Here is an 11,091-nt window from a genome sequence, read left to right as displayed (position 1 = left end):
TTAGCAGAGATAAAAAACATATCAGAATCTGTATTTTCATCAGAAACAATTTCTTTTCATTTCTGAAAATAGCGCAAGTAGCATGAGTACTTGTAGAAGTACCTTCAGTTTTAACTTTTAAATCAGCAAGCATTTTTTCAACAGTGTCCAGAGTTTTGGATTGAGAATTTAAACTTGAATTTGTTATCAAAAGTGGGAAAATTAATCAAAGGCTTCTCAGTTTTAATAGAAATAGGTTTTTCAACAGAAGCAAACTTTTCAACAGTTTTTTCAACAATTTTTTCTTCAGTACGGTCAGGCTGTTGACTGATAACATGCAAAGATTCATTAGTAAAATTTTTTGTTCAATAAGACTAATAATAGGAATTTGATCATCAGCAATTTTGAAAGGAGAAGGTTTAACATCGATTTTACCAGTATTTATCAAAATAGTTTCAAGAGGAGGATGGCTGGTCCTAACAATGGTCTTGTCACTTTTAACAAAATTTGACTTACTTTATTACATCCAAATGATTTTTGAAGCTTCATCTTTTGAAACATAATAATTTTCAAGAAAATTAAAAAAACAAAATATGCTTTTTCAATTGAAGCATTTTTTCTTTCCATTTTCTTTACACGGTCTTTTTCAGACTGAGCAAAATTATTTTGGAAATATTTCCTTTTAGGTCTATTTTTTGAAAGCATGAACTCATTGAACAAAGAAACCATATCAATTTCAAAATCTTCATTTAAAACAGTCAAAACTCTAAATTGGTTAACATTATTTTCAGTAAGAGGAAAATCAGAAACAATTTTAGTATCATTTTCTTTCATATGATAACCAAACGAAGTAGTATTCAAGGCCAAAGTCTTAGCAACATTAGAATCATCCAAAGCAAGAGTAATATATATATATATATATAAGCAGAGACCTCATGTGAGAAAGCATGAGATTTTGCCATATGGCACAATCTATGAAAAGAATTGAAATACTCCTAAACCATATTAGAAATAAAAACAAATTTAAAAATAAGAACTTTTATTTCCTTTGGTTCAATGTTTCAAGACTACTTTTTGTTACATTTTTTATTCAATGTTTTAAGATTACTATTTCTTTTATTTGGTTCAATGTTTCAAGATTTTTCCTCTCTCTCACACATAAAAAAACTCTTTGCATTTCTATTCACCCTTTTCATTTCTACTCCTTTATGTACATATGCCCACAACAACCCTTCATGCCATCTCATCTCAAATACACTAAGAAAAAAATGATATCATTTACCTTCAGCCTTTCAAAGACACGTACATAACTTCAACATTGTGGTACCATTTGATTCTAACTCGTGTGAGTAGGCTATGACCAAGGAAGGGGGATTGCATTTTTTATTCAATGATGGTAACTTACAGTTTTGATGTTGAAATTGGATGTTATGGATTTTGTGAAGGTTGTGATTCGCTTTGAGTCTTTGGGTGTTTGAGATTTTGGTTTGAGAAAGTCATAAATGCATTTTGTTTTAGAACTAAAGAAAAAGGAATAAAAAACATTCTAATTGATTATTTATGAAGTTAACTATTTTTTATTTTGTGTTATAACTCATAATTTGTAGGCTTTTTTATTTTTTATTTTTTTACTTTTGTTTTGTGTGGTACGAGCCATAGTAATAAAAATAAAAATTGATGATGATTTCAAAGTATTTTCCGCTTTTTTTAAAGGATACGGGAGCCCAACTAAAAACAATTAAATTTTGACAAATTGATGTGTTTTTAGCCAATTTCTCTTCATTTAATTATGTTCTCTTTATGTTGATACTTAAAAATGATTTTCTTAATTTCGTTGAGATAATAAATTGAGTGTTTGCGATTGAGGTTTCCATATTTTGTTGTGAGAATAGAGTGGTTGATGTTGAAGTTGGATGTTGTGGGTTTTGTGAAGGTTATGATTCGCTTTGAGTCTTTGGGTGTTTGAGATTTTGGTTTGGGAAAGTTATAAATGTATTTTGTTTTAGAACTAAAGAAAAGAGGGGGGAAAAAAACCATTCTAATTGATTATCTATGTTATAACTCATAATTTGTAGGTTTCTTTGTAGGTTTTTTTAAATTTATTTTTTATTTTACTGTTGTTTTGTGCGGTATGAGACATAGTAATAAAAATAAAAATAAAAATTGATAATGATTTTAAAGTATTTTCCATTTTTTTTNTTTTTTTTTCCTGTATGTGATCTTTGACAGTAAAATATAAAAAATAACATTTATGAGAAAAGTGACGGGAACAAAGCTATAGTATTGATATCTAAATATTTTGAAATATTTAATAGTATAATTTCTAGGCAATCCAATCATTAAATAACTATAAATAAATTATATTTCTATCCATAATTGTAATTTTTTTACTGGCTAACACGTAATTCAAAGCACGTGCTTCAAAACTAGTAATCTTTAAAAGCATGAAGAATTTATGTTAATTGACATTTTTTTTTTTGGGTTATAATGACAAGGCATGATGTTTTGATAAATTATTAAAAAAAAACTAGATGATGTCACATGCGATACACAGGCTATTTTACAATTTCTTTTAAAATCATATAAATAAATATATATATATATATATATTAAGACCTACATATAGTTCTTATTTTTTTCTATAATATTTATATTTGCTCACAATATTATTGAATACTTTAAAACTTAATTTTCTTAATTCATATTTTATTAAAAATTTTGAATAACACTATAAGAGTATGACATATTATAATAGTATTTACCGTCAAAATTAAGTAGATTTTATTTTTTTTTAACAAATTAAATGATTTTGAAATCTATAAATATGAATTTAAAGCATAAATATATATATATATATATATATATATATATTCTAAAATTACATAAATTTAAGCAACCTACCAAGCACTTCCTCAACCACTCTATTCTCACAACAAAATATGGAAACCTCAATCGCAAACACCCAATTCATTATCACAATTAAATTAAGGAAATTATTTTTAAGTATCTACATAAAGAGAACGTAATTAAACAAAGAGAAATTGGCAAAAAACACATCTAATTTATCAAAATTTAATTGTTTCTGGTTGGCTTCCGTATCCTTTAAAAAAAAATGGAAAATACTTTAAAATCATTATCAATTTTTATTTTTATTTTTATTACTATGTCTCATACCGCACAAAACAAAGTAAAAAAATAAATTTAAAAAAACCTACAAAGAAACCTACAAATTATGAGTTATAACATAGATAATCAATTAGAATGGTTTTTTTTTCCCCCTCTTTTCTTTAGTTCTAAAACAAAATACATTTATAACTTTCCCAAACCAAAATCTCAAACACCCAAAGACTCAAAGCGAATCATAACCTTCACAAAACCCACAACATCCAACTTCAACATCAACCACTCTATTCTCACAACAAAATATGGAAACCTCAATCGCAAACACTCAATTTATTATCTCAACGAAATTAAGAAAATCATTTTTAAGTATCAACATAAAGAGAACATAATTAAATGAAGAGAAATGGCTAAAAACACATCAATTTGTCAAAATTTAATGTTTTTAGTTTATGTAGGTCTTAATATATATATATATATATATTTATTTATATGATTTTAAAAGAAATTGTAAAATAGCCTGTGTATCGCATGTGACATCATCTAGTTTTTTTTTAATAATTTATCAAAACATCATGCCTTGTCATTATAACCCAAAAAAAAAAATGTCAATTAACATAAATTCTTCATGCTTTTAAAGATTACTAGTTTTGAAGCACGTGCTTTGAATTACGTGTTAGCCAGTAAAAAAATTACAATTATGGATAGAAATATAATTTATTTATAGTTATTTAATGATTGGATTGCCTAGAAATTATACTATTAAATATTTCAAAATATTTAGATATCAATACTATAGCTTTGTTCCCGTCACTTTTCTCATAAATGTTATTTTTTATATTTTACTGTCAAAGATCACATACAGGAAAAAAAAATGTAGTATTTGTTATATTAAGCAGATAATATAATTTTTTATGCTATATTTAATGTCAAAATCTAAATATAGGAATTTTTTTAATATAAATTAACTATAATAATAACGTAGATCATATATATATATATATATTTTTTTTTATACAAAGCCTGAACATGAAAACAGGCAGAGAAAAGATGAAGAACAGAAAAGAAGCAGAGAAGACAGGAAACTGAGGCACTATCTAATACATTCAGATTGGACAATTTCCTGCACAACCATAGGAAGAACTCCTATCCATACCTGCAAGACTTCATTTCTTCTTGCCAATTGAGCTAACTCATGAGCACTTCTATTGCAATCCCGATTCACATGATTGACCTTCCAGCTCGTAAAAGAGTTTAGCAAAGTAAGGATGCCTTGAAACAGATGGCCAATACTGCCGTCAATGAACTTCCCATTAATACTACTAACAACAAATAAAGCATTCGATTCCACACTAATCTGGGATAGCTTCATACTTTGGGCAAGCAAAATTCCAGATTCCACAGCAAGAGCTTCCACCTCTGAAACTGAAAACTGACCTTGCAAGTATTTGCCACAAGCCGCAATAACTACACCACACGAATCACGAATGATAGCACCAACACTAGAGTTTCGACTATCCACAGATGTCGCCCCATCAACGTTGATTTTAAAAACTCCCGGCGGTGGAGGAGTCCACCTATTATTCTTCTTTGCTGGGTTTATGTTCAAAATCGCTAAAGTACCTTTATAATCTTGTAGATAATTTCTAGCGAACCCCCAAATTTGGTCCGGCATTTGGCACTTAGCTTCAAAGGCTACTTGATTCCTATTATACCAAACAGCCCAAGCAACCCCAAAGAAAGTCTCCAAATCATAATTGGTACCATTCCTCAATACATCTAGAGCTACATCAGAGATGTCAAGAAGCCCCTGCCAGCATTGCACAGAACTTGCTTCTCACATATCCCAAACTCTTCTAGCCACTTCACAATCAATAATAGAATGAAAAATAATCTCTGACTTAACTCCACAGCAAGGGCATAAATCACAAGTCTTAATGCCTCTTTTCTGCAAATTCATCATTGTTGGAAGGGCATCAATGCAAGCCCTCCAAGCAAAGATTTTGATCTTTGATGGAATTTGTAAGTGCCATAACTTCCTTCATAACAACTCCCTTGGATCCTTATAAGAACATTCTCCTTCCTCGGATGATTCAACAAAATTAAGTGCAATATAGTATGCACTTTTGACTGTGAAAACACCCCTATTGTTTCCAACCCAAATAATTTTATCCTCCGGAAGATTATAGCTAATAGGGATATTAAGAATCAAACTTGCTTCAAAAGGCAGGAAAAGAGACTTCACAAGATCTACTTTCCATCTTCTAGAATCATAATCAATAAGAGTTGAGACCATGGGAAAATTATCAAAATTTTGGGGAGGAGGAGAAACAACCTTATACGTCGTAGGAGTGGGTAGCCATTTGTCTTCCCAAATATGAATCAATCTTCCGTTACCAACTTTCCAACGCGTTCCTCTCTTCACAACTTCAAGCCCCTGCCTTATGCTTCTCCAAGTAAAAGATGGGCTAGACCCCAAACCAGCATTAAAAACATCACCATGGGGATAGTATTTAGCTCTATATATTCGAGCTACTAATGAGTTTGGATTCTCAAAGAGCCTCCAGCCTTGCTTTGCAAGCATGGCAAGATTGAACGCTTGGAGATTTCTAAAGCCCATCCCACCTTTAAGCTTAGAAAAACATAACTTCCTCCAGCTCACCCAAGCAATCTTAGACTCTTGACCCTGCTGGCCCCACCAAAACTTCCTCATCATGCCTTCAATCTCATCACACAGCCTTTAGGAAGCTGAAAACAGCTCATTGTGTACGTAGGAATGACTTGGGCCACCGCCTTGATTAGGATCTCCCTACCACCAATGGAAAGAATTTTTTTCCTTCCACCTAGACAGCTTCCTTGCAACTCTATCTTTGATCTCTGCAAATATGTCCATCTTTGATTTCCCGATGACGGAGGGAAGACCAAGATACTTACTATGCCGAGAATCTTGCATCGGCCCAAGAATATCCAATGTCTCAATTTTCAGCTCCTTGGGAGTATTAGCACTAAAGAAAACTGAAGATTTGTCTGTGTTGATTTTTTTTCCCGAAGCAGCCTCATACAGCCGGAGAATATCAATTAGATGTTGGCATTCCTGGCTGCTGACCTTACAGAAAAGCAAGCTGTCATTCGTGAAAAAGAGATGTGATATCATGGGGCTGCCCCTGCAGATTGAAAGCCCATTCATAGCTTGACTTCTAATAGCCTTGTTAATGAGCGAAGAGAAGCCATCTGCACATAAAAGAAACAGATAAGATGAAAGAGGATCTCCTTGACGGAGACCTCTTGAAGGCATAATATTACCATGAGCAACCCCATTTATAAGTACAGAATATGAGACAGTTGTTATACATCTCATTATTAAACCAATCCACATTTCATGGAAACCTAATTTTCTCATAACTTGCTCAATGAAGCCCTATTCCACCCTATCATAAGCCTTACTCATGTCCAATTTTATTGCCATATAGCTATCCTTACCCTCTTTCTTGTGTTCTAAATAATGCATCATTTCAAAAGCAACAAGAACATTATCTGTTATAAGCCTCCCAGCAATAAAAGCACTCTGATTTTCAGTTATTATTTGGGGAAGGATCAACTTGAAACGGTTAGCCAAAACCTTAGCAATAAGTTTATAAATAACATTGCTAAGGCTAATAGGCCTAAAGTCCGTCATTCTAGAGGGATTGTTAATTTTAGGAACAAGAGTAATATAAGTTTTATTAATATCAGCCATGGACATATCAGAATTTAAAACATTAAGAACCATATTCACAACATCACTACCCACAATATCCCAGAATTTTTGATAAAATACAGCAGACATACCATCTGGGCCAGGGGATTTGGTTGGGTGCATATGCTTTAAGGCTGCTTCAACTTGTTCCTTAGTGAATTGCTCAATGAGATTTTGATTCATTTCAACAGACACCTTAGGTTCCATAGTGTCAATAACTTCCAGAATTCTATTCGGATGAGATGTTGTATACAGCTTCTCAAAATAAGACACAGCAACTTCAACCACGCCCAAAGTAGATTCTCTCCAGACCCCCGAATCATCCAAGAGTCTGGATATAGTATTTTTCTTTTTCCTCCCTGAAGCCTTTGAATGGAAGTATTTTGTATTACAATCTCCAAGACCCATCCATTGAACTTTTGATCTTTGCTGCCACATTACTTCCTTACAATCCAGCAGCTCATTAATCTCTTTTCTGATTTTGTTTATCTCCCTGCCATTTCTTCCATTCTGATCCTTTAGGACCAAATCATTCAAAACATTTCTCTTCTTTTGAATCTGCCTTGGAACATTGCCAAAAACTGCTTTATTCCATTTTGAAAGATCATCCACGCACCTTTTGAGACTAGCCACTATATCACATGGATTATCAGCTCTCACACTTCCAGTCCAAGCTTCCTTAATAATATCTCTACATTCATCTCTTCTAGTCCACATAGCTTCAAATTGGAATCTCCTCTGGGGTTTATTCAGGGCAAAGGAATCAGATATTAATAGTGCAACATGGTCGCTGGTTGATGCAACCAGGTGGTGAACTCGTATATCTTTATAATGATTAATCCAATCTTGCGTGGCCAACGCCCTGTCTAAACGAAGACATCTCCTGTGCACACCCTCCTGCATATTGCACCACGTATACTCTGGACCACAAAACCCAAGATCCTTAAAGCTGCAACAATTTATTGCTTCCCTGAATTCTTCCATTTGCCTTTGTGGTCTCCGGACTCCCCCCAGTTTTTCTCTCGATGACGTGATTTCATTAAAATCACCGAAACATAATCAGGGGATATCAAACTTCTTACTAAGAGCCTTCAATAAATCCCATGATTCTTTTCGTCGGTGAGATTCGGAGTTTCCATAAAATCCGGTAATCCGCTATTTAAATCCTGAACCCCCAGTGACAATGGCATCAATATGCCTATCAGAATAACTCTGAATATCTATAGTAATATCTTTCTTCCAAAAGAGGGCTAGATCCCCACTTCTTCCCTTACTTGGAACGATTAAGCCATTGATAAAACCAACATTCATTTTCCTTTTCTCCATACTACTCTTCTTTAATTTCGTTTCTGATAAAAACATAAAATCGGGATCCCATTGTTGCACTAGTTCGCACAACTCTCGAACTGTCCGAGGGTTCCCAAGCCCTCGGCAGTTCCACCCTAAAGTCCTCATTTCTCTCGGTGGTGCTGCCATGCAGCCACCGCCGTTTCATCAGAAAAAATTGGACTGTTATTTTCAAGCTCCCCACGTATACGTTTCTGACCCCTTCCTTCACCTTCTATAAGTTCTTCAAAGTTTCCCAGTCTTTTTTTTCCACTTCGTGGACTCATTACATTCTCCTTTTGGGCCATATTTTTCTCCCTTGCCATTCTTTTTATTCTTCCTCTGCCCGTGGCTTTCTTGTTTGTGTTTGGGCTCAGGCCCATAGTCTGACCGATGCTATCCACTTGCATTTTAAAATTTATTGGGGCACTAACCACAACCTCTTCTTTACCCAGCCCACTTGTGCTGATATTTACTGCTGACGTGGCAATTTCTTTCTCGCTGAACAACTCCTTAACCAAACCAACTTCAGTTTCGTTTCTTCTGAACTGAGTTTCCATACTTTCTTCACCATCACGTGATGTTACAGCAGGCACATCCCATCTGTCAGGGCTGTTCTGTTCAGAGGAAAGTGAAAATTTGGACTTTGCTTCTGAACCCGAAGCTGTCATCACTGCCAACATCTAGTTACTATTCCGGCCATCACTTTTTCCTACTTCCATTTGCACTGATACACCAACATCACTTGCTACACCATGTGATTCAGCCCCTGCTGCACCGTGTGACTCAGCTCCTGCCATATCATTTCTCCTTGAATCTGATCCCCCATGTACCTTAGATCTTCCTTTTTCATTTGCACTTTTGACTACACTACCAGCCCTTAGCCATTCCCCATACTGCCTTTCCTTCACTCCTTCTTGCTGACTCTTACAACAATGTTTTTCATCATGCCTAATTAAACCACATATATAACAGAAAGTAGGGAGTCGTTCATACCTGAATGTGAGCCAACTTCGAGCACCATCAGTGGTTGTGATGTTCCCCCCTCAGCGAAGTGGTTTGTCAATGGGGATTTCAACTCTTACTCTTAAAAATTTTGCTTGTTCAGCCTGAAGGGATTTTTTGTCCACCTCAATTACTTTGCCAATTTTGCTACCTATATCCTTCCCTGCTTCTTCAGACATGTATTCAAATGGCAAACCCCACACTTGGACCCAAAAAGGAGCATGGGTAAAAGAGATATTTGTTGCAGTTAATCCCTTCTTCCACCGGCAAAGCAAGAGAAGATTATTTTCAAAATTCCGTGGACCCCCTTTTTCAACCCATTCCAGCTGACATTGGGAATCAAATTTAAATTGTAATACGTTGTTTCCTACCTCCACAATCCTCAGATCAGACCCCATTTTCCATGCTGACTTCAGAGTAATTTTGAGAGCTCTTTGATTCTGCTGACGGTCAGTGAGAAGCCGTCCAAAGAGACTTAATGAGCATTCTTCCAGGATCTCTGATTTGGTATTCATCAACACAATATCTTCTTCTTCCTCTTTTGTAAGTTGTAGTTTTTGAAGACTATTGACAACTTCTTGCTCCATAACAATCTCCGTGATGACTACTACCCAGCTACACAGATGAGTAGGCCAAGAAAAGAACCCTTACAGGAAGACTAAGGGAGAGAGACGCTCGTACCTATCGAGAGAGAAAGGCTCCTACAGGGGAGAGAAAAAACGATTGTAGTTTTTACAATACTTCTTAGAACCGTCGATAGACTTAGTTGTTATTTGTGCTTAATAAAACTATAACGTAGATCATATTAGACTTTATACAAAAAAGGGCTTCAATATCACAAGCATAGTTTATAAAAATGAGTATATATTGTGTACAAATAGAGGTCTAAAAAAAACAAATGTATCCATATCTACACCTTTGATCTACAAAAGGGAAGACAAATTGATACATAATTGAGTAATAATTATGTCTTTATCTGCCTTTCATAATCTTCAAATTTTTCTTTTTCTCTGATCTCTAGGGAAGTTTTCAAACACATATACATATTAATTTACTTGTCACAGTAACTTGTATTCATTCACTTTCATTTGGCACATCAAAGATGAAAATAATATTAAATCTATTGTGCGTTTCTCCACGAACATCATAGCTTGCAGATTTGAGATGAATAATGAACTCCTGGTCAGAAGAAAGTCTTGCAAAAGACAGAAATACCCCCATACAATTTTAGCCTACCCACAGAGTTGGGAATAAAAAGACTAAAAAGCCCCCACTTTTTCTCTAGGTAACACATAAAGTTACCGGCAAAAAAGTAATTTCCACCAGGTGTGTCAGCAGAAGGTTATAGAAGGAAAGACCAAAAAGTGATTCAAGTTTCAATGTTTTTTTCTCAGCTCACATATATCTGTAGGGGGCAACAAATCAGATACAATCAAATGAAAGATTAATGGATCCAACGAATTGTTAAGAAAGAGAGAAAAATTTTGTTTTGGGAAAAAAAGAAAAGAAAAGATGGAAGAGTTTATGAAATGCATTTACATGGGTAACAAACAATCACTTACCTTTTCTCTCTGGCTTCTTCTTTTCATTCTTTCTTTTCTTTCTCTATCAATTTGGTCATGGCTGAATATTTTTTTTCTTTTCTTTTCTTATCTCTAACCTGGATCCTATGTTTGTGTTCATCCATAGAGAGAAGTCTAACTATTGTGTCTGTGTCCATCAATAGAGTAGATGGTTGACCAGTAAGGCCAACAAAGAGATAAGATCAAATAAATTAGGAACAAACGACAAAACAAACCCTTTCAGCCTGCTTGTATATTAAGGGTAAAAAAGTTAAAAAGGTGCTGGACAGAGAAAAAAAAAAAAAAAAAAAAAAAAGGGTGCTGAAACAATAAACAAATAGCAGACAAGGTGCTCGACAAAAG

The 11,091-nt window shown here is 34.2% G+C and overlaps 2 protein-coding genes across 3 annotated transcripts; both read right to left on the bottom strand.

The window, feature by feature from the left end:
• Positions 1-4,192: 4,192 nt before the first annotated feature.
• LOC112024088 (uncharacterized) lies at positions 4,193-5,815 on the bottom strand. The gene is made up of 2 exons (XM_024056728.2): positions 5,258-5,815; positions 4,193-4,909 (listed from the first exon to the last, which is right to left on the bottom strand). Exons 1-2 carry the CDS (start codon positions 5,813-5,815, stop codon positions 4,193-4,195), a joined length of 1,275 nt encoding a protein of 424 aa, XP_023912496.2.
• On the bottom strand, positions 4,928-10,869 carry LOC112024084 (uncharacterized). 2 transcript variants are annotated; one of them, XM_024056724.2, is made up of 3 exons: positions 10,729-10,869; positions 6,928-9,867; positions 4,928-6,330 (listed from the first exon to the last, which is right to left on the bottom strand). In XM_024056724.2, the coding sequence occupies exons 2-3, from the start codon at positions 7,817-7,819 to the stop codon at positions 5,909-5,911; spliced, it is 1,314 nt and encodes a 437-aa protein (XP_023912492.1). In that variant the 5' UTR covers positions 7,820-9,867; positions 10,729-10,869; the 3' UTR covers positions 4,928-5,908. The 2 variants fall into 2 exon arrangements, 1 of the variants encoding a protein (XP_023912492.1); XR_010632309.1 differs by lacking the exons at positions 4,928-6,330; positions 6,928-9,867 and adding an exon at positions 10,019-10,571.
• Between the last annotated feature and the right edge of the window lie 222 nt (positions 10,870-11,091).

This window comes from Quercus suber, unplaced genomic scaffold (assembly GCF_002906115.3).
Source record: "Quercus suber isolate HL8 unplaced genomic scaffold, Cork oak 2.0 scaffold_15, whole genome shotgun sequence".
In the NCBI taxonomy this organism is placed as follows: Eukaryota; Viridiplantae; Streptophyta; class Magnoliopsida; order Fagales; family Fagaceae; genus Quercus; species Quercus suber.
This window is presented reverse-complemented; position numbering and strand designations above follow the sequence as displayed.

Coding starts and splice junctions, on each gene's coding strand:
- LOC112024088 (XM_024056728.2), bottom strand. CDS start 5,815: ATGATGAGGAAGTTTTGGTGGGGCCAGCAGGGTCAAGAGTCTAAGATT. Junction 4,910..5,257: donor CGGAGGATAAAATTATTTGG/GTTGGAAACAAT, acceptor CAATGCTGGCAG/GGGCTTCTTGACATCTCTGA.
- LOC112024084 (XM_024056724.2), bottom strand. CDS start 7,819: ATGGAAGAATTCAGGGAAGCAATAAATTGTTGCAGCTTTAAGGATCTT. Junction 6,331..6,927: donor CAAATCCCCTGGCCCAGATG/GTATGTCTGCTG, acceptor TTTTATGTGCAG/ATGGCTTCTCTTCGCTCATT.